The sequence below is a fragment of the Podarcis liolepis genome (assembly GCF_965112155.1).
Source record: "Podarcis liolepis genome assembly, chromosome: 7".
In the NCBI taxonomy this organism is placed as follows: Eukaryota; Metazoa; Chordata; class Lepidosauria; order Squamata; family Lacertidae; genus Podarcis; species Podarcis liolepis.
The window spans coordinates 89,713,768-89,740,093 of record NC_139561.1 but is presented as its reverse complement, the minus strand read 5'-3'; the positions used below and the strand labels follow the sequence as shown (position 1 = coordinate 89,740,093).

Sequence of the window (26,326 nt, the reverse complement as noted above, 5' to 3'; positions counted from 1 at the left end):
CTTGTCTTCAGCACAGCTTCCCCATTAATTGGGTTGGTGGGGCGGGGGAGGGGGAGGGGGTGGGCGCGCGCTAAGCCTGGGCTATGGAATTAAGGCGAGATTCCAGAATCCCCTTCTGACTACACAATCGAGATACCAACACAATCACACCCAAAAAATAATAATAACCCGACACAGAAAGGGCTTCCAGCTTGGAGATCAAAGAAAGCCAGGATTTAGGGTTCCTTCCATCCTTCCTTCCTACACCCCAATAATTGATGATGACCCCTCCACCTGCAGATGCTTCTGCAACCGCCTCCCTTTAAATGCAATCGCACAAAAGTGCGCGCTAACCAGATGCAAACTGCATTTTTATTTATTTATTTCAGCGCGATTTATACCGGGAGCTGCCACCCCTTCTCTCCTCCTCCCCCCCTTTTTTTTATCCCGCACCCAACCTCCCTCTCAGCTGTCAAACGCAAGGCCCTCTGGGAGGTGTAGTCCCCTGGTGGCAGCCGCCTGGCACTCTTCCCCCCCCCCCACCCCCTGCCGCGGCTTGCAAAGGAAGGAGAGAGAAAATAATAATGCAAAACAGAAAAAAGAAAAAAGAATTGGGGCGGAGGAGGAGAGGAAGGTTTCTGTGCAACCCTGGGACTACATTCCCCATGGTGCACCGGGGCTCAAAGGAGCTGGGCTGTGATTGGGCCCCCCCTTCCTGCAGGCTGCTGGAGAATGAATAAAATTGTACAGTATATTCTGATGTGAGAGGTTTAAAAAAAAAAGCAAAAGAAAGAAAGAAAGAAAAGGAGAAAAAAAAATCCTCTCTGCTCCTCCAACCCGCCAGCCCTGGAAGCCAGAGGCAGCTCCACATCTTCCCAAAATGGCTACAGCTGTGCACAAGCCTATCAAATGGTGAGTGGGTGCCCCACATCTGGGGGGTGGCAGGTCCCCCCTCCCCCAGGCATGGGGGGCAGGCGAGCGCAGGGAGGAGAGGGATGGGTGCCTCGCCTTCTCCCCTCGGCGTGGATGGCTTTGCAGGGCGCGCGAGGGAGAGCGGCGGGCAGCCGAGGGGCTCCGGCGTCGCGGCTCCTGGTCCTTGCGAGGGAGGGAGGGAGGGAGGGGAGGGCGAAGGGGGGCGGAGTGGGGGTGGGTGAGGGGCTCGGGATGGGAGAGGCCGGCCGGGCTTCCATTGCAGCCACACGGTGCAGGTGGGGGGCGGCTGCTGCTGCTGCTGCTACCGCCGCTGCTGCTGCCAGAGGGGCACGCCGGAGATGGGCGCACCGGGAGAGGGTGCCAGCTTGCGCGCGCCCCTGTACAAAACGCCCGGCAGTTGTGGTGGGGGGGGGGGCGCCTTGGGGAGAGACTCCCCCGGGGGCAGCGCGAGCGCGCGCGCGGATCCTGAGCGTGGGCAGGGTGCCCGCCGGTGTTGTGTCTGGGTACCCTCCGTGCGTATTTGCGCGTGCAAAAAGGGTCTTGCACAACCGGCAGCCGGGCATGCACAGGCTCCAAGGGAACAGGTGTGCGGAGGTTGGGTGGGTGGGGGGTCACCTCGGCCGCGCCCCGCACTTCTGCGCCCCTTCCCGACTGCCCCTGTTGTCAGAGGGTCTGTGTGCAAAGGGATTAGTCTGCGGTGGGTCGATTCCCAGGACCAAGGGGTATGGGCATCTGGGATGGGGGTTTTTTCCCCTCTCTCCGTCCCCCCCCCCAAAAAAAACCCAGAATGGAGGAGCAAAAGGCCAGAACCGCTTGGCCTCCCAGCCCCGGTGTGTGTTTAACAATTGCTAACATTTTAATGTGAAGGTTTGGTTTCCAAAAAAAACGGGACAGACCTGGGTGCCAAGGCTGGATTGGAAAGCCAGTCTGCCCCTCTGAGGCGCTTGTGGGATGGCAGGGATTGGTCATTGGCGAGGGGAAGGCCCTCTGTGTATGGGCAGAGACACTCTTATCATTACTGTGAGCTGTCCCGAAGCCTTGTCTTTGAAAGCAGGGGGAGCTTTCACACAAATCCACCCTTTGGGGTACCAACCAGTCTGCCCTTCCTGGACCCCTTGTTTTGCGTTTTATCCTAAGGGACCCACGAGGGACATCTAGTCCAACCCCCTGCAATGCGGGAATCTTGGCTGAAGAACCCCTGACCTCTGTTTAAAAGCCTCGAATGAAGGAGGCTCCACCACATTCCTAGGGAGTCAAATAGCTCTTACCACCAGAAAGTGCTTCCTAACCGTTTCATCGGAATCTCCTTTCTTGTAACTTGAATCTATTGGTTCAGGTCCTCTGGAGCAGGAGAAAACAAGTAAAGGTAAAGGAACCCCGGACCATTAGGTCCAGTCGTGGCCAACTCTGGGGTTGCGGCGCTCATCTCGCTTTATTGGCCGAGGGAGCCGGCGTACAGCTTCCGGGTCATGTGGCCAGCATGACTAAGCCGCTTCTGGCAAACCAGAGCAGTGCACGGAAATGCCATTTACCTTCCCGCCAGAGTGGTACCTATTTATCTACTTGCACTTTGAGGTGCTTTCGAACTGCTAGGTTGGCAGGAGCTGGGACCGAGCAATGGGAGCTCACCCCGTCGGAGGGGATTCGAACCGCCCACCTTCTGATCGGCAAGTCCTAGGCTCTGTGGTTTAACCCACAGCGCCACCCACGTCCCTTTTGGAGAAAACAAATTGGCTCCCTATTCCGTGGGACAGCCCTTCAGATATTTGAAGATGCCTGCCCTACCCACTCTCAGTCTTCTCTTTTCCAGGCAACACATCCCCAACTCCCTCAACCGCTCCTCATAAGGCCTGACACCTTCCCTGCCTTCATTCTGGACCCCTGTCCTCACTTTGTGGCAAGTGGTTCCACAGGTGAAACCGCCTCTTCCCCCTCACCTGCCTTGCCCCTCTGCAGTACAGAGAGGGATACTCCTCAGACACCACGACCCCCATACACCCCAGGCCTGCTATTTCCTGATGGCTCCATCAAGGCACTTCTTCTGATGCAGTGCAGAGTTCGCCTATGGAACTCCCTCCCACAAGGCAGGGATGGCCACCAAGCTGGATGGCTTTAGAAGAGGATTGGCCAGGATGGCTCTGCTCTGGCTCCAGTAAATGATTCTGCAAACCGCAGGAGGGGAGAGGGCTCTTGCGGTCAAATCCTGCTCTGTGGGCTTACTACAGTTATCTGGTTGGCTACTGCGAGAACAGGATGCTGGAATCACTGGGGCACTGGCCGCATCCTGCAGCCTCTTCTTAAGGGTGCATATGAGGCTTAGCCGCATGGGCCCAGGGCACACATTTGCATGATGTTTGCATATGTGAAGTTATACGTATAGATGCAATTTCCAGCTTTTGGGGGGACTTGGCAATTTCCAATTTTGGGGGGACACATGAGAAATTCTGGGTAGCAGGGCATCCTCTGGGCAATGGGATGGTGTCAGCAGGTTTTCTGAGCCCTGGGACGCTGAATGTGGTGGATTGGGCCCTCCTCTGCTCCACCCATAATCTGTGGCTTATGTTCCCTGGAAAACTGAGAGGCCTCTGGACAGATTAAAGGTAAAGGGACCCCTGACCATTAGGTCCAGTCTTGGCCAACTCTGGGGTTGCGGCGCTCATCTCACTTTACTGGCCAAGGGAGTACAGCATGACTAAGCTGCTTCTGGCGAACCAGAACAGCGCACAGAAATGCCGTTTACCTTCCCACCAGAGCGGTACCTATTTATCTACTTGCACTTCGTGCTTTTGAACTGCTAGGCTGGCAGGAGCAGGGACCGAGCAACGGGAGCTCACCCCGTCGTGGGGATTCGAACCGCCGACCTTCTGATTGGCAAGTCCTAGGCTCTGTGGTTTAACCCACAGTGCCACCCGTGTCCCTTAATCTGGACGGATTAAGATGGCTTTACTGGGGAGAGGGGAGCTGCCTCTCTGGCCCTGGGCTTTAATAGAAAAAAGTTACTTATGGGGCATTTTATTTTGAAAAAGGAGGGAAATGAGCAGGAGATCTGGGCCCCTTGCAAAAGGCCAGAGTTTCAGGTCTCCTGAGCTTCCCCCCTCCACAGCATCTCTAGGCTCCACATGTTCTTTGTTACTGCCCTAGAACCAAAAAGGGATGTGGGTCCCCTCCGCCCGTATCTATGTTTGCAGTTGTTTATTTGGAGAGAGTCTGCTTTGGGATTGAGCATCTCGCTGCAGTGGTGCAGCCAGCCAGGCGCTTTGGGCTTTTCAGTGTTTTGCAACCAGATTCTTGCTGGTTTGCACTTGATCTTCCCTGAGGCTTCTTTTGGTAGAGTTCCAGGTCAGAGACCTCTCCAGGTTTTGCTGCTTTGAGTCTTTGTCAGCAAACGTGTGAGGGATTCAGGGTTGAGTTTCTGTTGCTTTATACGTTTGGCCTTCAAGTAGGGCAAGAGAAAAGCATTTAAGAACGGAGCAGCTGGTTCGGCCCAGAACTTCTTGCAGTTTAATCAGCATGAGCTTTGCAAGAGCTCAGCTGTAGTTTGGGTTAAGAGGCATGAGCTTTGCAAGAGCTCAGCTGCAACTTGCCAAGCAGAAAACACGCCTTGTAAGGTGTAAATATGACAACAACAACAAGAAGAAGACAACTGTCTGAGTGATCTTGGCTCTTAAGAGATGTGCAGAAATGTGGGCCTTTCTCCTTACAGTTTAGGCGAAGATTTCTACCGGGAAGCCATTGAGCACTGCCGCAGCTACAATGCCCGGCTATGCGCAGAGCGGAGCATGCGCCTGCCCTTCCTCGACTCCCAGACGGGGGTCGCCCAGAACAACTGCTACATCTGGATGGAGAAGACTCACCGGGGACCAGGTATGGGGTCTAGGGGCTGCGGGTGCTCTCTGAGGAGGGCACCCTGTGCTGGGCGCTGTACATAGAGCAGACCCTTCTCTGGGGGCCTTGGGGGTCCGCATGTGTCTCCGGAGGAGGGTGGGGGGAGAAGGAATGTGCAGCAGCCACGAAAAAAAGGCAAATTCCATGCAAGGGATCCTTAGGCAAGCAATTGAAAATAAAACTGCAGGTATCGTAATGCCCTTAAACAAATCGATTGTGTGGAGTCATGCATTTGGAATAACCCGATCCAGTTCTGGTCGCCTTGACTCGAAAAGGAGTTGGAAAAGGTTCAGGACAGGGCCAAGGGATCAAGGGGGTGGAGTGTTTGGGACTCCAATAAAGGTGGCAACATTTGGGACTTTAGTAGGGATGAAAGTAAACGAGTCGTGCTATGGAATGGAGGACAGAGGAAAGTTTTCTTCCCCTCTCTCCGTACGCTGGAACTCTTGGACATTCCAGCGGAGGTGAATGCTGGAAGATTCAGGACGAATAAAAGAAAGTCTTTCTTCACGCAGGACAAAGTTAATCTGTGGAACTCCCTCCCACAAGATGGCCGCCTACACGGATGGCTTTAAAAGAGGATTGGAGAAACTCAATGAGGAGGAGAGGGCCAGTTAGAGGCAGCCGTGCTTCTGAACCTGCTCTCAGGTTTCCCACACGCAGCTGTTCAGCCTGGGCTGGACAGGCCCTTGGCCAGATCCAGTAACCCATTCTCATGTTCTTGAGGAACTGCGTGAAGGGGAGGCAAAATGCAGCCAGGAAGCTGAGAGACAGAGAACTTTGACCTCATGTGGACTAGAGCCTTGAAGGTGGCATTGGAGAGATGCAGGCTGGGAGACTCAGGCGGCCCCCACTGTCTTGACTCTTCCCCTTCCCTCTCGCAAAGTAGCTGGACAAAAACGAAAATCTAAGTTTTGCCTCAGTGGCGGGAAAATGACGAGGGATTTTTCAAGGGGATAAATGGATGGCAGGTAGCCATAGCTGTTCAGCCCAGGCCAAATCCCAATTCCTTCCTCCACCCCACCCCACCCTGTCCTGCAAAGTTTTGTGGGGGGGGGGGGTATTTTTTGCCGCTAACCTTCCCCTCCTTTAGGGCTGGCTCCGGGCCAGATCTACACTTACCCGGCTCGCTGTTGGCGGAAGAAGCGACGTCTCAACATCTTGGAGGATCCTCGCCTGCGGCCTTGTGAGTTCAAGATTGGTAAGGAGTGGGTGGGCAGCAGGGTGGGGAGGGGGGGTGCCAGGGCAAGTGTAGAGCCCAAAGGCTCCCAAAGGTCATCCAGCCCAACCCCGGCAGGGCAGGAATAGCAGGGGGCGGGGTGTGTGTGTGTGTGTTTATTGAAAATTTCAACATGACAAATTATCAAAACATATCTTCTTTTCATGCCCTCCTCATTCTTTTCCCCTCCCCAAAAAGAAACCCTCCCTCGCACCCCCACCCCCGAGACGTCCCTCAGTTCCTCTCTCTGATTTTTCAACACATATTATTCTCTGCATATTATCAAATTGTCAAGATCTTTGAATCGTCTGTCTATTATGTTAACAGCCAATAAGTTTGTGTATGTTTATTCGAAACCTGCCAAGGAGTCCAATTTGTTTTGTTGTTTCTTTAAGTACTTTGTAAAAGGTTCCCATCATTCTTTAAAGTCACAGTTGCCCCCCCAGGAAAGTAATCTCAGTCTAGTAAGGTTGCAGATCAGAAGCAGAGCGGAGCAGGGAAAATGCTTAAGATTGTAGCTAAAATACGGGGCCAGAAGGCTCTCATCATTATTTTGGCCTTTTAATAAATAATAATAATAATTTTATTATTTATACCCCGCCCTTCCGGGTTTAAAAACCGGGCTCAGGGCGGCTAACAGCAATTATAAAACATTGATTAAAATGCAACTTAAAAACAGCATAAAACACAACATAAAATGCAGCAGCAATATCAATAAAATTCAAAAATTCAGGGGTAATTTCAGGGGCAGGGACCCAGCCAGTAGACATCAAATGATCACCAGGGCTAACTGGCCAACTTGGTCCTACTAGGGCCAGCAAGGAGACCAGGGAAGGATTTAAATGTGGGGTCCCAGAAAGGGTTTCTTCGTAGAAGAGGAAGGGGGAAAGGGAATAGAGAATCAGGCTATTTCAAATTAAAGGCCAGGCGGAATAGCTCTGTCTTACAGGCCCTGTGGAAGGAGTTTAAATCCTGCAGGGCCCTGGTCTCATGGGACAGAGCATTCCACCAGGTCGGAGCCATCACTGAGAAGGCCCTGGCCCTGGTGGAGAATAGTCTGGCTTCCTTAGGCCCGGGACCTTTAAGCTATTATTATTCATGGACCTTAGGGTCCATGTTGAGCAGGGGGACCTGGGAGTCCTCAGCCCCAGAAGGAAGTGCAAGAACAGCCCTTTGACCCCTTCCCTGGGCTGCACACTCCCTGGCCCCAGTGCCTTCCCAGAGGGCTTCAGCCTGGCTGGGATGTGTCCTTCACCTGAGACTTTGGAACTCCCTGCCTCTTGAAATCAGGCAGGTGCATTTGCTCTCTTCTCTTTTGTTTAGCCTATCCAGATATCTAGAAGTTACCTGAGTTTTATTTCTTTTTAGCTACCCATCTTCCTGCCTTTTTATTTATGATCTCAATGTTTCATTTTATACTTTGGCAAACCATTCAGAGGTTCTCTTGCAAGCAAGCAGCAAATCTAGCTATTGTTAAATGAAACGAATAAATGATGCATTTTGCTTGCCTAGATGGATGCTGGAAATGCAATTTATTGGGGGGGGGGCACAGCGGCCTGCTTGTAGAAAACCTTGACTCTGACTGTACCTGGGGAAAAGCTCCTCCCACTTTTGCCTCTGGCTCCGCCCACCAGGAATACATTCCTCCCTAGAAGATTTCCCAAGGGAAATGCATCCATTGCCTGTTTTGCTCAAATGGGCTTCTCACCCCTGGTGTAGGCAATGGGTCTCCCCTGGTGGATCGGGGCCCACGACTTGGCTGCAGGATGACCTGCAAAGTCCGGCTTGGCCCAAGGCAGCTCCCATCAACGCAGATGTTCCCTGCAGCCTCAGGGAGGATTTTTACCGAAAGTCAGTTTGGACCTTTGATTCCTAAACTTTTCTGGGCCTGCTTGGTTCCATGAACTCATCTCCAGTGCCCCCCACCCTAGGGGAAAAAACACACTATTTGGGAATAGTGGTTTGCGTGACCTACTAAGGAAGATCACATCCCAGTAAGATTAAAAACAGCTATGATTAATTGCACACTTATTCAATTGCACACTTATGAATTGCACACTTATTCAAAATGCGCTTGCAATCGGGTGAACTTGAGACAGCGATACTCGCTTTTAAAAGTTTGCATTGCAAGGGTTCGACTAGATGGACTTCAGAGTCCCTTCCAACTTTACAATTCTATGGTTTTATGTAAGATTAACTGTAGAACTTTTAGAAGACACCGGAAGGCAGCCCCGTATAGGGAAATTTGGAATGGCTGATGTTTTATAATGTTTTTATATCTGCTGGAAGATGCGCAGACTGGCCGGGGCAATTCAGTCGGATAGCCGGAGTACAAATAATAAAACGATGGTGGAGAAATTGATTATCTTTTACTCCTCCAGCCCCTGTTTGCCTCCCCCTTGCCTCTAAGCGTCCCTCTAGGTAATAATAGGGACGCAGGTGGCGCTGTGGTCTAAACCAGTGTTTCCCAACCGGTGTTCCGCGGCACACTAGTGTGCCGTGAGACACCGGCTGGTGTGCCGTGGGAGGGAGGCGGGCGAGTCGGGCGGCGAGAGGCGGCGGCGGCGAGGATCCGCGTCGAGCCGGGGGCGGCTCCGCGGTGCTGTTGCCGAGCGGCGGGGCAGCGCGCGCAAAAGGGAGGAGCGCGAGACAGCGGAGGAGGAGGAGGCCGGCATGTCCGGGCAGCAGCAGCAACAGCAGCAGCAGCAACTCCCGGCGACGGCTCCTCCTCCGCCCGCTATCGCCGCCACCACCACAACAGCCGCCGCCGCCTCAGCTGCCGCCGTCCCTCAATCCCTCGCTCTGCTGCCTCCTCCCACCCCGGCAAGGGGAAGGGAAAAAACTTTCACTTTTGTGCGTCCCTCCCGGCGTGACGCTGCGCGCTGACGTCACGGGGCGGGGCTTTAATGGTGGTGTGCCGCGAGATTTTTTCCCGGTAAACAGGTGTGCCGTTGCCCAAAAACGTTTGGGAAACACTGGTCTAAACCACAGAGCCTAGGACTTGCTGATCAGAAGGTCGGCGGTTCGTTGCTCAGTCCCTGCTCCTGCCAACCTAGCAGTTCTCAAGCACGTCAAAGTGCAAGTAGATCAATAGGTACCGCTCCAGCGGGAAGGTAAACGGCGTTTCCGTGCGCTGCTCTGGTTCGCCAGAAGTGGCTTAGACATGCTGGCCACATGACCTGGAAGCTGTACGCCGGCTCCCTCGGCCAATAAAGCGAGATGAGCATCGCATCCCCAGAGTCGGCCACGACTGGACCTAATGGTCAGGGTCCCTTTACCTTTTTACTATGCATGCTAAAATTAGCTCTTTGTAGTTTTAACTTTAACTTTGCCCCAGGTGGGTTTTTTTTTAATGCTCAGAGGAAATCTGATTGGTTCTTACGAACACTGTGTAAAAAGTTCTTTTGTGAATAAAACGACCTGGGCCCGAGTCATCTAGTCTAACCCTCTGCAGTGCAGAAATCAGCTCCACCCCAGGGGAGGTCTAGACCCTTCCCCAAACTGATGGCCTGCAGGAGATTAGGATGGCTGCTCCCCCCCAGCCAGCCCCCAGGTGGCTAGTGGGGGCTGGTGGGAGTTGTAGTTTTTCCCCTGGGGGGCGCCCAGGTTGGCCGGAAGCTGGCCTGAAGAATTGTGGGTCGGCATCTGTGTGCCTGTGTGCAGAGGTTCTCTGTGTTGACCAGATTCAGGCAGAAAGGATGAATTGGGGGCTTCTCCTCCTCTGACTCGATTTCTCTCCTCCCCCAGACTGCGAGCCCCCCTTGAAGAAGGAGGGGGGGCTGCCCGAAGGTCCCGTCCTGGAAGCCTTGCTGTGCGCCGAGACGGGAGACAAGAAGCCGGAGATGAAGGAGGAAGAGCTCATCCTGGACTGTCCGGTGAGAGAAGCCAGGACCGCCAGGCTCACCCCTAAGCAGTCCTAGTTCAACTGTGGAACTCCCTGCCACATGAGGCAGAGGGTGGCTTTAAAAGAGGATCGGGCAAATTCATGGAGGAGGGGAGGGCCCAGATGGTTAGATGTCACCACAGATGGAGGCAGCGATGCTTCCGAATGTCTGTCGCTGGGAATCACAGGAGGAGGTGGCGCTCTTGTGTTCGAATCCCGCTTCCAGGATTTCCCATATAACAGTCATCTGGTTGGCCACTGTGAGAACAGGAGGCTAGACTAGGTGGTCCAGTTGCCAGGATCATATTATGTTGTTGTGGAACCTCCAGCTCCAGATGCAGTCTACCTGGATCCCTAGGTTCTATGGGGCATTTGCTCCCTGGGAGGACAGGAGGCTGGAGTAGATGGGCTCCCTTTGGCCTGATCTTGACAGCACTCCTTGGGGGCTCAGGAAGAATCCAATCAGGGCAGTGATCATTGGGCGGCTTGAGGCCTGGGGCTCTCTTTTTCTTTTATATAAATTTTTATTAGTTTTTTTTTAACATACCATTTTCAACAGTAATTAAACATATTTTTACATCTTATTCCATTTTTTTTACTTCCATCAGTCCAGCCAGATGGACGGGGTATAAATAACAAATTATTATTATTAGTCTGAAAATTTTCCAATCTAATCTCCTAGTATACATTTCTTATTTTCCCTGTTACATTTAAAACTCATAACCAATATCTCTCTTCTTTATCTACCTTGTAGCACTTCATATATTCCTCCTTACAAAACTTCTTGTAGTCCTACTAGCGTAATTCGTTGGTTACAATTGCTTTTCAAATGGTTCATATACTTCTTCCGATCTTCTGCAAATCTCTGGTCAGCGGTCATTGGGCGGCCTGCCTCCTGGGCTGTTGCCTGTGAGAGGAGGGGTCCCTGCCCCTCTCACTTCTCTCTTTCACGCTTTGCAGAAGGCGCCGATTGGGGAATTCCTCCACGACTTGGACACGGACGACCTGGAGGACGACGTCCCTCGCCGGAAGAACAAGGCCAAGAGCAAGGTGGGGCAAGGAAAGGGAGCAGGCAGGGGGCAAAGGCTTCTCAACCGTCTCAAGTCCCAGCCTGAAGAGCCAGCAGACCCTTCACTGTTATAGCAATGGTGGCTCAATGGAGCCTCCAGTGACAGGGGCAGTCTAGCTGCAAGTGCCCAAGGCAGGGCCTCAGCAGCAGGGAAAGGCCAAGGTTTGCTTGGGGGGCTTCTCAGAAGCGACTAGCCAGCCCCTGTCGGGAAAAGGAAGCTGGACCTTCCGTCCAACCCTGCAAGGCTGGTTTTCTTGGGCTCGGAGCATCGGCAGTTGGAGGTTTGGGGAGTGGGCAGTCCTCTTCAAGGGGAAGTTTAGCCCTCCAGCCTCCCCACCCCAGTCCCGCTTTACGGCAATGGGGCTCATTGCCAATTGGATCGTGTGAGACGCAAGTGCCCCTGAGCACGTGCAGAGTGCTGCCGCTCCCCTCCTTAGAGCAGAGGACAGGGAAGATGGTCCCGGTTTTGCCCGCCTCTCCAGGGCTGAGAAAGGGTCCCTCTCTGAAGCCCCTGGGAGCCTGCAGCTGCCGGTCAGAGTAGACGCCCCATAGCTGGAGGAACTAGCGTTGTGGCTCAGCGTAGGGCATTTTGGGTGAGAATCATAGATTCGTAGAGCTGCAAGAGGCCCCATGGGGTCATCTAGTCCAACCCCCTGCAATGCACGTTGGGCCGGGGGTGGCCTCACTTAGGGGGGCATCTGAGGATTTCTGCCCCCCCCCCAAGACAGGCCTGCAAAGCAGCTGCCAGCTGTGCTGGGACAACAGGTGCAAAACTCCTGCCAGGCGGCGTCCCCTTCTCCTTTCTCCTCTTGGCCCCAGAAATTTGGGGCCCTCAGGCACGGTGCATGCTGTGGGGGCCCCTGGCAAAGGCAGCCCCCTGTAAAATGAGGGTCCTCTTCTGCTGCCACTGAGCCTCTGGCCACATTTTTGTGCAAAGTGGCACCCTAATCTCCCCCCCCCCATTCCTCCTCCTTTTGCAAAACCATCCAAAATAGGTCAGCCTCCTTTGGGATTGGCTTCTGCTCAAATCACATTCCTTAATCTGCGTTTAAAGCTGCAAACCGCAGAGGCATGTTTTTGGATTTCGGCAAGAATTTGCCTTTTGTTCTGCACCCTCCATCCTTGTTATTTTGCTCGACTTCTGCATTTTGACCTTAACCAACGTGCAGTTCAGCTCTTGCAAAGCTCAGGCTGCTTATCTCAGCTCACCTGAAGCTCGGGGAATTCGGGGTCTGCTTCTGCAGCTCAGCTCTTGCCGATTCCCCCAGGTTGGTTGGGATAATTGCCGGGGAAACTTTGCAATGAAAAAAACATTGAAGCTGGGAGCTGAACCGGTTGACAGACCCTTCTTCGGTTCTTATGGAGCCTCCAAGCCCAGGCGCAGTCTATCTGGATTCTGAGGTTCTATGGGATATTTGGCCACTGTGCATAGCTGTCAACTTACAGATTTGAAAATAAGAGACCAGCAGCCAAAATAAGGGATTTTGCTTAGCTTATGCAGAAATCCGCCACTGATGGAGCCCTGCTGCTTTTGCTGCAACTGACTGTGTTTTGCAGGGGATTGGACTAGATGATCCTAAGGGTCTACAACTCCCACCAAAGAAGAGTGGCATACAAAACTGCTGAATGACGTTGAGATGGCAAAGCTTCCAGGCAGAATTAGAAACCAGGAAGAGGACCTCTTTAATAAAGAATGGGGAAAGTTTATCATTTAGTTGAGAAGCTATTGCCAAGAGTTACATACATTGGTAGGATTGACAGAAAACTTGTAGTAAAAATTTGAACTATGGATGGACAAAGGATTTATAAAAATAGAGTTATGAAAGGGATGCAGAGGGAGAAATCACTACATTAAGATGCTGCACTGGCTGGAGGGGATGCTAAGCAGCACGTCGTGGCGGAAGTCTCGCAAGAGAGGGGCTGCCTGCCCGCCCGTTGCCACCCATCTCCTCACGACGCACCCCTGAGGGGGGAAAGGGAGAGAAGGAGACGCGGCAGCTCGTGCGCTCTCTCGAGGCAGAGGACCCCGAGCCGCTGCTTCCCTCCCAAGCTGGGAGAGCATGGAACCCGGGAAATTTAAGGGGCATCATCAATAAGGGACAGCAGCAGGACACGGCGCTGGGGTAAGGGAGTTTCCCGCCAAATAAGGGACGGTTGACAGCTATGCCACTGTGAGAACAGGAGGCTGGACTGGATGGGCTAAATTGGGCCTGAACCAGCTGGCTAGTTTCATGTTCTCATGAGCTGAATGCAAGATCTTCCTCTCCCTCTCCCTGTTCGCCATGCCCATGAGGTCTAGGAGCTTGCTTTTTATTTAAAAACAGAGTGTATCAGCACTGAGACCAGCCTGTCTCTCTTCCCCAGGCCTACGGCATCGGGGGTCTGCGGAAGAGGCAGGACGCGGCGCTGCTGGAAGACCGAGACAAGCCTTATGTCTGCGACAGTGAGTGCCCCTTTGATGGGGGTTTGGGGCAAGGGGTGGAGGTGGGTCGCAGTGGGGCCAGGGGAGTGTTCCTGCTGCCAGTTCCTGGCTCAGGAGAAGCAGCCCCCAGGGAGGGGGCAGAGCACAGGGCGCTGAATGGGCAGCTCTGGGGGTCTGGGGGACTTCAGGGTGGAAGCGGGGGGCGGGGAGCTGTGGCCAAGAGCCAGGGATGGTGTGGAAGATGTGAGGAAGCTGTTGGGAGTGCAGAATGCTGCAGCGCGATTGCTGAGCAGAGACAGGTCTTGTCCGCATGTGACTCCAATGGTCAGATTGCCAGTTTGCTCCTGGGCCGAGTTCCAGGCGTTACTCTTAGTATCTTAAATGTAAGTTGCTTTGGGCTGACAAATTTAATAAATATAACCATGAATAAATAAGACCCCTTAAGCACTTGGGACCAGTTTGCCTGTGAGATTGAATTGGCTCTACCACAAAATTCCCCTTCTGCATTTGGAAAAACTCCATAATTTAGTATGGCGGCACCTACACTGTGGAACTCCCTGCCACTTGATATCAACCAGGCGCCTTCACAGCAATCTTTGCAAACCTGTCTGGATTTTACAGTTTTATCCTTTAGTAAAGCGCTTAGAGGTGTTCTTTTTGCAACTGAGTGGTACATGAATTTTATGAAATAAAGAGATAAATAAGTTGTCGTCCAGGAACGCCTGGAGTAGATCCCTTACTGGGAGATGGGAGTGGGGTGGGGAGGGGAATTAGGGACAGGGCTGTATTAGAGGCAGGGGGTGGGGTTGATAGGTGACCCTCTTCCAGGGGGTTAAGGGCAGGGGTTGCCTCTTCCAGGGGATGGGACCCCCCACCCCCAGTTTACCCATTTTGAGAAAGTCCCCTGGGTGCCAGCTCAGTGGCGGAGCACATGTTTTGGATGCAGAGGGTTCTGGGTTCAATTCCTGCCGGCATCTCCAGTTACAGATGGGAGAGAGCCCAAAGTTCTGGAGAGTTGCTGCCAACCAGTGTAGGCAGCACTGAACTAGATGGACCAGTGGCATAAGGGAGACTCCTATGTTCCTGTGCCCTGTGGGTTCTTTTCACCTGCCAGGGATTCTTGAGCATGGCAGGGCAGGGGGTTGGGCTGGATGACCCTCTGGGGTCCCACTCCATCTCCACCATTCTACACTGCTGCTTCTTCCTTTTCAGTCTGTGGGAAGCGCTACAAGAACCGCCCGGGACTCAGCTACCACTACACTCACACGCACCTGGCAGAGGAGGAGGGCGAGGAGGGCCCTGAACGCCACACCCTCCCCTTCCATCGCAAGAACAACCACAAACGTGAGTGACCCTCCCTGGCCACCTCTCCTTTGGCTGCAGGGAACGCTTAACCCCACCACCCGAAAGAGGGATCAGGGTTCGAATCCCCACTCATTGGCCATGAAACTCCCCGGGTGACTAGAGCCTACCCTACCTCGCAGGGTTGTTGCTGCTGCAGAGATTAAATGAGAACTAGGACTTGGGAAAGACCTGGGTTCGAGTCCCCCCTCATTGGCCACAAACCTCCCTGGGTGACCTTGGGCTAGTCACAGTCCCGCTCGGCCTAACCTACTTTGCAGGGTTGTTGTGAAGATGAAACGGGGAGGAGGAGAAGGACCTTGGAGGAAAAAGTGGCATATAAATGCAATTTTACTTGGGGGAGAAAGTGGCATATAAATGCAAAGGAGAAGCGAATGAGAGCGTAGTTTGCAGGCCTCCAGCATCTCCAGCTAAGGAAAGGGCTTTGGTCTGAAACCAGGAGAGCCACCGCAGGACTACATCTCCCATCAGTCTCTGCTGCGGTGGCTGGGGAGGATGGGAATTGTGGTCCACAGCATCCCAAGGGTGGGCAGTGGCTGCTGAGATGAGCCAAAACGCAAGAGTCTGTCCGAGAAGTGAGCGAAGAGCCACTGCTGCCTCAAATAGTGCCCAAAGGGGAATATTTTATCCCTGTGGGATATGCCTTGGAGGACGTGTGGTTTTGATGCCAGCCTCAGGGGCAGGGGGTGTTCCTGAGGCTGTTTCCTGGGTGGGAGGCCTTTGCCCCTCTTGCTGGCGTGACCCAAAGGCCTCTTCCTCTCAGCCTGTGCCGCTCAGGGGCGCCCCAGTTTGATGCCAAATCCCTCGGGCCCAGGAAAGGTCTGTCTTGGCGTGGGTGAGGCGTTGCCAGCTGGTCTGAATCAGCAGCAGAAACCCGAAGCTAAGAGATCCATGCCAGAGATCCTTAGGAAAAGGAGCTGAAAGCAAAGCAGCCCATTTCACAACGCGCTGGCGTGAACACGTTTGGGGTGTCCTGTGTACGGTCCTGGTTAAGGTAAAGGTAAAGGGACCCCTGACCGTTAGGTCCAGTCGTGGCCGACTCAGGGGTTGCAGCGCTCATCTCGCTTTATTGGCCGAGGGAGCCGGCGTACAGCTTCCGGGTCATGTGGCCAGCATGACTAAGCCGCTTCTGGCGAACCAGAGCAGAGCACGGAAACGCCGTTTACCTTCCCGCCGGAGCGGTACCTATTTATCTACTTGCCCTTTGACATGCTTTCGAACGTCTAGGTGGGCAGGAGCAGGGACCGAGCAACGGGAGCCCACCCCATCGCGGGGATTTGAACTGCCGACCTTCTGATCGGCAAGTCCTATGCTCTGTTGTTTAACCCACAGCACCACCTGCGTCCTGGTTGCTTCACCTCAAAAGCAGAGGCAGGGAAGATTTGGGAAAGGGCAGCTAAAAGAGGGAAAGGGTGCCACATTTTGTGCCTTTCTGCTTTTAGAAAACTATGAGAAGTTTATTATTTTTATTATGAGTTTTAAAAAATTATGCACGTCCTGGAGACAGCGGGTAGTTCCCCTCCCTCTCTCGTAACACTTCTGGGCAGGCAAGGAAGCGGAACGTGGGAAGGTTCGCGACAGACTTCTTTCAAATCAGAACCAGTGAAGGTGGTGAAGGTCCTGTGTGAGTGCCTGGAGGCGGTTGGAGGATGGATGGCGGCTAACAGATTGAGGTTGAATCCTGACAAGACAGGAGTACTGTTTTTGGGAGACAGGAGGCAGGCTGGTGTGGAGGACTCCCTGGTCCTGAATGGGGTAACTGTGCCCCTGAAGGACCAGGTGTGCAGCCTGGGAGTCATTTTGGACTCACAGCTGTCCATGAAGGCGCAGGTCAATTCTGTGTCCAGGGCAGCTGTCTGCCAGCTCCATCTGGTACGTAGGCTGAGACCCTACCTGCCCGCAGACTGTCCCGCCAGAGTGGTGCATGCTCTGGTTATCTCCCGCTTGGACTACTGTAATGCGCTCTACATGGGGCTACCTTTGAAGGCAACCCGGAAACTACAACTAATCCAGAATGTGGCAGCTAGACTGGTGACTGGGAGCAGCCTCCAAGACCACATAACACCAGTCCTGAAAGACCTACATTGGCTCCCAGTACATTTCTGAGCACAATTCAAAGTGTTGGTGCTGACCTTTAAAGCCCTAAACGGCCTCAGGACAGTATACCTGAAGGAGCGTCTCCACCCCCATCATTCTGCCCGGACGCTGAGGTCCAGCTCCGAGGGCCTTCTGGTGGTTCCCTCACTGCAAGAAGCCAAGTTACAGGGAACTAGGCAGAGGGCCTTCTCGGTGGTGGTACCCTCCCCGTGTAACGCCCTCCACCAGATGTCAAGGAAATAAACAACTACCTGACTTTTAGACGACATCTGAAGGCAGCCCTGTTTAGGGAAGCTTTTAATGTTTGAGGCATTACTGTATTTTAATGTTGTGTTGGAAGCCACCCAAGGTGGCTGGGGAAACCCAGCCAGATGGGCAGGGCATAAATAATAAATTATTATTATTATTATTATTATTATTATTATTATTATTCATGCAGCACAGAGTGAAGCTGCGGAACTCCCTCCCACTGGAGGCAGGAATGACCACCAACTTCTGCCCTCCACAGTCGGAGGCAGCAATGTTCCCGGATGCCAGTTTCGGGAAACCCCAGAAGGGCAGAGTTGCACCTGTGCTCGGATCCTGTTTGCGGGTTTCCTATAATGGGCATCTGTTTGTCTGCTGTGAGAACAGGATCCCGGACTGGCTGAGTCTTTGCAAGGTTCTTCTGACATTCCAACACAGCCGCATCCCAATTGGCAACAGCCTTTTAGAAACACAACCTGCCACCTCAGCTCCTTGGCTCCCTGCTTCTTCCAGAAGCTCCACCTCTGCTAGGCTGTTGCACGTTAAGATTTTACATACGCTTGGTTGAATTAGCATATGCAAAGTGCAATTACTGGGTGTCTTCACCTCGCTGCCTTGAGATGGTGGCTGCACTGTTCCTTTCCCTTCCTCTTCCTTGCTTCCCCCCCCCCCACCACTGAGTGAGGGTCTTCATTTTTAACACCCCCACCCACCTGCCGATGAGGTTGCCACGGCAACCTGGTGGGTGGAGTTGGCAGGTATAATATTTCCCCCGTTTGGTCTGATTTATCATTTCAATTAAGTTGGAGATGCTTGGAGGAGCCTTGCTGTTGGTGGGGGCTGTTGTGAGGAGGGGGCCTGGGGTGGGGGGTGGGGGAAACAGCCCTGAGGGAGGGAGCAGCTGATCTGCAAACAGGGGAGAGGCAGAGGAGGTCGGGTCTGGTGCTGGTGGACTGAATTCATATCATGGAGCCAGCTCCAGGGGGCTGTGGGTGTTTGTTGTTGTTGTTTAGTCGTTTAGTTGTGTCCGACTCTTCGTGACCCCCTGGACCAGAGCATGCCAGGCACTCCTGTCTTCCACTGCCTCCCACAGTTTGGTCAAACTCATGCTAGTAGCTTCGAAAACACTGTCCCACCATCTCATCCTCTGTCGTCCCCTTCTCCTTGTGCCCTCCATCTTTCCCAACATCAGGGTCTTTTCCAGGGAGTCTTCTCTTCTCCTGAAGTGGCCAAAGTATTGGAGCCTCAACTTCAGGATCTGTCCTTTCAGTGAGCACTCAGGACTGATTTCCTTCAGAATGGAGAGGTTTGATCATCTTGCAGTCTATGGGCCTCTCAAGAGTCTCCTCCAGCACCATAATTCAAAAGCATCAATTCTTTGGTGATCAGCCTTCTTTATGGTCCAGCTCTCACTTCCATACATCCCTACTGGCAAAACCAGAGCTTTAACTATGCAGATCTTTGTTGGCAAGGTGATGTCTTTAAGATGCTGTCTAGGTTTGTCACTGCTTTTCTCCCAAGAAGCAGGCATCTTTTAATTTCATGGCTGCTGTCACCATTTGCAGTGATCGTGGAGCCCAAGAAATATATATTATTATGGGTGTTTTGCCACCCATAATATATTCGTGGGGACTGCCCCCCCCCCCCAAGTCAATGGGCAAAGCTGAAGCCCTTCCTTGCGGGCACCCACCATCTTCAGCATGAGAGGGCGCCTATTCCAGGGTGGGTGCCTTTGTGCGAATGCCCACAGAGGTTCGGCTTCCAAAGGCTCAATTTGTGTGAAGGCACAAGAAGGCCTCTTGATTCCGAAAAGTCTTGTGTGTGTGTGTTTGTGTGTGAGAGAGCGAAAACCCTTCCTTGGAGGTCAGAAATGAAAAATAAGTGGCACGGATGTTTAAAGGCGCAGAGAAGGCCTTTGACAATGTTTCGTGGACTTTTTATGAAGAAGACAATAGAAATGATGAACTTTGGGGAGGTATTTGGCAGAGGTCTTGAGGCAATCTGTTCAGGACAACAGGCCGTGCTGATTGTGAGCAATGTGATAACTGAAAAGTGTAAAATAATGAAGGGGACAACAGAAGGATGTCCCTTGAAACCGTTGTTATTTATTTTGCCCACCCATCAGTAGTCTTTCAGCTGCGATCCCTGCATTTCAGGGGGTTGGTGTGGATGACCCTTGGGGGCATCTTCCAACTGTACAATTCTATGATGCCATGAAAACTCTGTGCAACTTTCTGAATATCTAATTCTCTGTGTGGTGTGTTGTGTTGAGTTGTGTTGAGTTGTGTTGTGTTGTGTTGTTGTGTGTGAGAATCTTTGTCCCATCGGCTGAGTCCCATCTCTGTGAATCATGAGATTGAAGCAGTGTGCTCTCTGTGTTGTGTGTTATACATGTGATGGAAGGGAAGTTTGTTTTCGGGGAGGGGGCGGGCAGGCGCATTAACACACACCCCCAGCAACGATCTAGGAATCTGCTGTCTATTAGGCCATTTAAAATTGCTGTGTATGAGAGAGCACTGAGGCAGTTGGGGGGGGGAGTGTGTGCGGGGGGGTGCATTGCAAAGGGAGACTGAATGGATGTGATTTTTCCCCTTCCCCCCTTTTTTTTGAGGAGGGGGCAACATCATGGTGGGGGGGCATGAACTGCACAAGGAAACGGGGTGTGGTTGGCGGAAGTCTAGCTTTCAAAGCTTGTGGGGGGGGAGACAGAGAGAGAGAGAGAGAGAGAGAGAGAGAGAGAGAGAGAGAGAGAGGAGAGTTCTCTCCTGCCCCCCCAACTAACATGCATCCCATCCTTTTTTTTCTAGACAGTTGCCATGGCGACCACCAGTGCATACTGATGTAGTTGGATCTGCACAAAGAGCAGGAGATTGGGGGAAGGGACTTGGTTAGCACCACAATCTCTGGAGAACGGAGGGCCCGGACGCCTGGGTCCCCCTCCCCACCTCGGATGGTTGGAGGGTGGGCAAGAAAATTTGCCCCATTCTGACCCAGAGGGCTGTGCCTGCTTCTCTCTGGGCTGCCCCCTGTTCCCAAACTTGGAGGCTCAATCCTAGAACTGGATTTTGCCTGTTTCTTAGCTGCCAGCGCCTCTTTTGCTCTTGTCCCACCCCCTTGCGCACCCCCCACCCCCCAATTACGGTGCCAAAGACTCACTTCCGTGCCCCTCCACCCCACAAACCCCTCCATCCTTTCACAAAGCTCCCCCTCCCTCTTTTTACATATTCATTTCTTTGCTTGCGGATTCCAAAGATGCAGATATACATATATATATTTATTTTTTAAAAAAACACGATTCCTTTCATGGAAACCCGACTGGCTTCTTCTCACGCGGCTGATTTTGATGTGCTCCATTTTTATTTATTTCCCCCCCCTCCTGCTTATTTCCATTTATATATCTATATATCTTTTTGCATGCCTGGCTTCCTCCAGAGTTTCACAAAGAGCTGAACCTGGTCCCTGAGAATCAGCGCAGGCACACAGGTAAAACCATCCCTGCGAGGCGGGGAGGCAGGAGGAGGAGGTGGCCGTGGCAAGCGTGCCTGGTTCTCCCCTCTGCCCACCGTCTCCTGGGGGGGCGCAGCTGAGGCGTCCAGGTTCGAGTCCTGGGGGGCCACCCTTTTCTTGCCTCGGTTCCCCCTTCCTCACCCTGCCGGCTGCTTCTCCAGAGTTGTGGTGATCCACCTGCGGGGGGGGGGGGCTCTTGTTTGAGAGAAGCCCCCCCTGAACCAAAACCCAAACGCTCCCTCCTTCTGCAACCAGGAGAGATGAAATTCCTCTGTCTGGGGGGTGGGGGGCACTCCCTGCTCTGCTGATTTCATCCCCCTCCTGCGACGCATTTCAAATGAATTTGGGCCAAAGATGGGCTGCAGGGCAAGGGGGAAGGAGACCTTGGGGAAGGAGGCCTTGAGGACCAGAAACTTAGGGCATAGAGGATGAAACTGCATGGGCTGTACAATCTTTTGTGATGGATGCATATGTTCATGGACTGCCAAGCCCCCTCGCAGCAGGATTGCTGCCCCTGCATGAGGTGCTGATGGCGCAGTGGGGCGTTTGTCATGTGTGAAAGGAAACTCCAGCCCCCTTCCCCAGCTGCATGTGGACCAAGTGCCAGCAAAAGTCCTGCTCCGCAGCGGGTTGGGCTAGATGACCCTGGGGACCCTTCCCAGCTGTCCTATTCTGTGATGCTGCGAAAACTCTCCATGCACTGGGAGGAGGCGGCGAATGTGTGGCCAGGCAGGGGGACAGGAGTGGGACTCCCCCCCGTCCTGCCTGGGGGTGGCTAGGGATGGGAGGGGGATTCTGGGGTGTGGCTCCCCCCCTTGATTTCGGCCTCTCCTTGCTGTTGTCTTACAGCTAAGAAAGCACCGGACGGCACAGTCATACCAAACGGTTATTGTGATTTCTGTCTAGGCGGCTCCAAGAAGACCGGTTGCCCCGAGGATCTCATCTCCTGCGCGGATTGTGGCCGTTCAGGTGAGGCCGGGGCTGGCGGGGCGAAGTAGGGGGAAGGGCTTGGCCCACGGGGGGCAGAGCGGTGGGGGAACCTGCCTCCAGGGTATAAACGGGGAGCAGCATCCGAGAATCTCTGAGTTGGAAGGGGCACTCAAGGGCCATCTAGTCCAGCCCCCTGCAATGCAGGAATCGCAGCTAAAGAATCCCTCGCACTCTTAACCTCTGCTCTGAAACCTCCCAGGAAGAATGGTCCACCAGGACGCAGAGCGTTTCTCAAACCGCAGGTCTCAGGTGCACAGCAGCAGGAGGCAGAAGGATCTCTGAGCACGTGCAGAGTGCCATAGTCGGTGGCTGTGTTCTTTGAGGTGTGTAGCTTTGCTAGAGAAAAGCATTTCACAGCCAACACAGCTGTGCCACAAAGGGCTTTTGTCAGCTTGGAAAGAAACGACCCAGTTCTGGTGATCTGTGCTTAGCCAAAGTGGACTGGCTACTGCTGTGTTTCATACATTGGGCTTCCCTTGAAAAGTGTCTGGAAAGTTTTGAGTGGTGGGGCTGAGGGCAGTGAGGTTAACTGGGATGTGCTGTCAGCAAGCATCTCCCTCCAGCCTTCAGGAGCCATTGCTTGACACACACCCCTTCGTTGCCACATGATAATTTGGAGGGGTAAAACCATGGCCGGTCTGGAGCCTCTGCAACGGGCCAAAGGAGGCCCGTTCAGTCCAGTCTCTTGTTCTCCCAGTGGCCAACGAGGTGCCCCTTATGGGAAATCTGCAAGCAGGACCTGAGCACAAGAATCTGGTCCTTCATGAAGGAGCCTAGTCCTCTTTTAGAGCCCTCCGAGCTGTGGCAGGGAGTTCCATAGTTGAATTCTGAAGAAAGGCTTTCTTTTACGGTCATACCTCATGTTACGTTTGCTTCATGTTACGTTCTTTCAGGTTACGACCCGGAAGTACCAGAAAGGGTTACTTCCGGGTTTTACCGCTCGTGCATGTGCATGCGCAGAAGCACAAAGTGACATCATGCGCAGAAGTGGCGAATTGCAACCTGCGTGTGCGCAGACGTGCTGCTGCGGGTTGCATTCTTTTCATGTTGCGAACGGGCCTCCGGAACGGATCCCATTCGCAACCAGAGGTACCACTGTACAGTAATACCTCGGGTTGAAGTTGTTTCAGGTTGAGCGTTTTTGGGTTGCGCTCCACAGCAACCCAGAAGTAATGGAATGCATTACTTCCGGGTTTCGCCGCTCGTGCATGCGCAGACGCTCAAAATGACATCATGCGCAGAAGTGGCAAATCACAACCCATGCACACGCAGACGTGGGTTGCATTCGCTTCAGGATGCGAACAGGGATCCAGAACGGATCCCGTTCGCAACCGGAGGTACCACTGTATCTGAATCATGCAGAAAAACTTCTCTCTTATCCGAGTCATGCCTGATTTTATCCGCTTCCACCATGTCGCCTCATACTTTCCTCTCAACTAAAAAGCCTGAGACGCTGCAGGTTTTCTTCCTGGAGTTTTCTGAACCTTTCCCACCTCTGCAATATCCTTCTTGAGTGCGACAGAACTGCGCACTTTCGGACAATAGGCGTCTGACCCCGGAGTGGACTCCTTCAGAAGACTCTCCTTCACGGGAAGTTTTGAATCAGAGGTTTTGTGTCAGAGATGCTTGGAAGTCTTAAAGGGCTTTTCCTGCAATGGACAGCTGGCCCATTCATTAATTCATTCCATTTATATTCTACCTTTACCCCCAGAAGCTCCTCCCCCTCCTCATTTACTCATTTGACCCCCACAACCAGCCCCCTGCAAGGGAGGTGAGGCCGAGAGGGTCAATGACCAGCACAAGCGAGCCTCACTCAGAGCCGAGTGGCGAGATTTGAACCCAGGTCTCTCCCACGTCCTCGTCTGACGCCCTAACCGCTGCACCCGCTGGCTGGCTGCTCCTGCGTGGACTCATGCGCTGCTCTGTGTCTCCCTCTCTCTCTCTCTCGCGCAGGGCACCCATCCTGCCTGCAGTTCACCGTCAACATGACAGCTGCCGTGCGGACTTACCGGTGGCAGTGCATCGAGTGCAAGAGCTGCAGTCTTTGCGGCACCTCCGAGAACGACGTACGTACGTGAGCCACCGGCCGGGCCTGGATCTGACCGCCTCCCCCCACCCTTCCAGGAGCTCAGCAAATGCTGGGACCCCCCTCTCCATCCTCTGCCATCGCATCCTTAGAATGCCTTATTGCTCTATCTATTCTTGGGATTGATCACCTGCCCTTAAGGAGAGCCTGCAGGATCAGGCCAGGGGCTCCCCTAACCCAGCACACCCAGGGGACCCTTATGGGAAGCCCGCAAGGAAGCTCTGGGTGCAAGAACAGCTCTCCCCTCCTGCAGTTTCCCACAACTGGGATGCAGCAGTGCTGCTTGCCTCATGTGGCAGAGAGTTCCACAGTTTTAACTCTGCGCTGTTAAAAGGACTTTTTATTTTATCTGTCCTGAATCTTTTCTCTTGTTCCTTTGGGGAAGAAGTACAGTTCAGGGGATGAAGACTCCCTTTGCCTGCAGACGCCTCTCTCCCACCCCCACCCCCCCAGTGAAATCATGGAATTGTAGAGTTAGAAGGGACCACATGGGTCATCTAGCCCAACCCCCTGCAAGGCAAGAATCTTTTGCCCAAGGTGGGGCTTGAACCCGCAACCCTGAAGATGAAGAATCTGATCCTCTACTAGCTGAGCTCTCCCAGGAGATTTGTGTTTGTGGAAGACCCGTTTCTGCCTGAAATGAGCCCTCGTGGGCGCCAGGCTTCCCTGTGTTCCAAAGAGGAGCTCCTGCTCAGTACACCCCCATCGTCTAGCCCGGACACTGAGGTCCAGCACCAAGGGCCTTCTGGCGGTTCCCTCCCTGCGAGAAGTGAGCTTACAGGGAACCAGGCAGAGGGCCTTCTCGGTGGTGGCACCTGCCCTGTGGAACGCCCTCCCACCAGATGTCAAAGAGAAAAACAACTACCAGACTTTTAGAAGACATCTGAAGGCAGCCCTGTTTAGGGAAGCTTTTCATGCTTAACAGACCACTGTATTCTAGTGTTTTGTTGGAAGCCACCCAGAGTGGCTGGGGAAACCCAGCCAGATGGGTGGGGTATAAATAAATTATTATTATTATTATTATTATTATTATTATTATTATTATTATTATAATTACACCCTTGTAGAGGGACATGGGTGGCACTGTGGGTTAAACCACTGAGCCTAGGGCTTGCCAATCAGAAGGTTGGCGGTTCGAATCCCTGCGACGGGGTGAGCTCCCGTTGCTCGGTCCCAGCTCCTGCCCACCTAGCAGTTCGAAAGCACGTCAAAGTAGATAAATAGGTACCGCTCTGGCGGGAAGGTAAACGGCGTTTCCGTGCGCTGCTCTGGTTTGCCAGAAGCGGTTTAGTCCTGCTGACCACATGACCCGGAAGCTGTACGCTGGCTCCCTCGGCCAATAAAGCGAGATGAGCGTCGCAATCCCAGAGTCGGCCGCGACTGGTCAGGGGTCCCTTTACCTTTACTACACCCTTGCAGACCAGCGATTCCACACCCTTCTCTCTTTCTGCTGCAGGACCAGCTGCTGTTCTGCGACGACTGTGACCGGGGCTACCACATGTATTGCCTGAGCCCACCCATGGCTGAGCCCCCCGAAGGTGAGGAGGGACCCCACCCTGGGCAAGGCGGCTTGGTGGGGAGGGGCAGGGGGAAAAGGCGCCCCCGTCTGATGCTTCTCTGCCTTTCTCCACTCCCCGTTTCCAGGAACCTGGAGCTGCCATCTGTGCCTGCGGCAGCTGAAGGAGAAGGCGTCTGCCTACATCACCCTGACCTAGGCTGGGGGCCCGTCGGCCCCCCCTTTTCCCGTCCTCGCCCCACTCCTCCGTGCCCTTAGCCGTGATGGTGCTGAGCCCTGCCAGGTCTTGGGGCGTTTGTTCCCCTCTCGCCTGCCACAACAACCTTTTCTCCTCCATCCCCATCTCTCTCCGTGCCCCCCCCCAGCTGCAGCTAAGGGGGGGGGGCAAACCCTGCCTGCGTCTCCTGCTGGCTGTCACCAAAACTCAAGACTCAAAAGCCATAAAAGCCAGGGGTAGGCAGCTGCCAGCACAGCAGCCGCTCCTGGCCCTTTGCCCCCCCCCCTCTAGATGCATGTGAAAGTGGGCAGGTCCTGCCCCCCCCCGCAAGACAAGCCCCTGGGAGGATGCAGTTACCCCCCCCCCCGGGCTGCGACCCAGTTTTCTGCTCCCGTCTCTTTCGGACCTGGCACAACCTCTGAAAAGGCGGCCGGAGAAATTAAGCTTCTCCAGTGCAGTGGGGGGGGGCAGGATGAAGAGCAATGGTTTTTTTTGGGGGGGGGGTGACTGGCTGCAGCAATGGGAGGACAGAGGGTCACAGCTGGAGCTGGCAGGGCAAGGGGAGGGGGTCGGAAGGGGGTGGGTGGGTGATGCTCAGCTGTCAGAAGGCAGGATTTTTTTCAGTGTTGCTGGATTTTACAGTTGGGGGGGGGAATGAAAACTTGAAGGGAAAAAATACACCCCCTGGAAAAGGGGATTAGGGTGGGGAAACTACAGGCCCCCCCCAAAAAATAAAAAAATGTGTCGGGGGCTAGCAGGGGCTGATCCCACTAAGCCCCCCCCCCCCTTGTGTACATGGTGTTGTTCTGTTGCCTGCATCTGCTAATGTGCTTCGATTGTTCTGTGCATTAAATGTGGTCTGAATTACAGCTCCTGCGGCCGCTGCTCCTTCTTTTGCCTCCCCCCCCCTAGTCA

The 26,326-nt window shown here is 53.6% G+C and overlaps 2 protein-coding genes across 6 annotated transcripts in view; both read left to right on the top strand.

Annotated features, from left to right (window-relative positions):
• WDR87 (WD repeat domain 87) overlaps positions 1-26,326 on the top strand; it is a 175,658-nt gene that overhangs the window by 2,770 nt on the left and 146,562 nt on the right. The window lies entirely within an intron of this gene.
• On the top strand, positions 481-26,280 carry DPF1 (double PHD fingers 1). 5 transcript variants are annotated; one of them, XM_083516302.1, is made up of 12 exons: positions 481-891; positions 4,616-4,776; positions 5,891-5,998; positions 9,764-9,891; positions 10,860-10,949; positions 13,333-13,411; positions 14,603-14,734; positions 20,528-20,578; positions 21,452-21,571; positions 23,546-23,658; positions 25,135-25,216; positions 25,323-26,280. In XM_083516302.1, exons 1-12 carry the CDS (start codon positions 860-862, stop codon positions 25,391-25,393), a joined length of 1,167 nt encoding a protein of 388 aa, XP_083372428.1. In that variant the 5' UTR covers positions 481-859; the 3' UTR covers positions 25,394-26,280. The 5 variants fall into 5 exon arrangements, with proteins under 5 accessions (XP_083372428.1, XP_083372427.1, XP_083372425.1 ...); XM_083516299.1 differs by lacking the exon at positions 20,528-20,578 and having other exon boundaries at positions 493-891; positions 5,891-5,983; XM_083516298.1 differs by lacking the exon at positions 20,528-20,578 and having other exon boundaries at positions 496-891.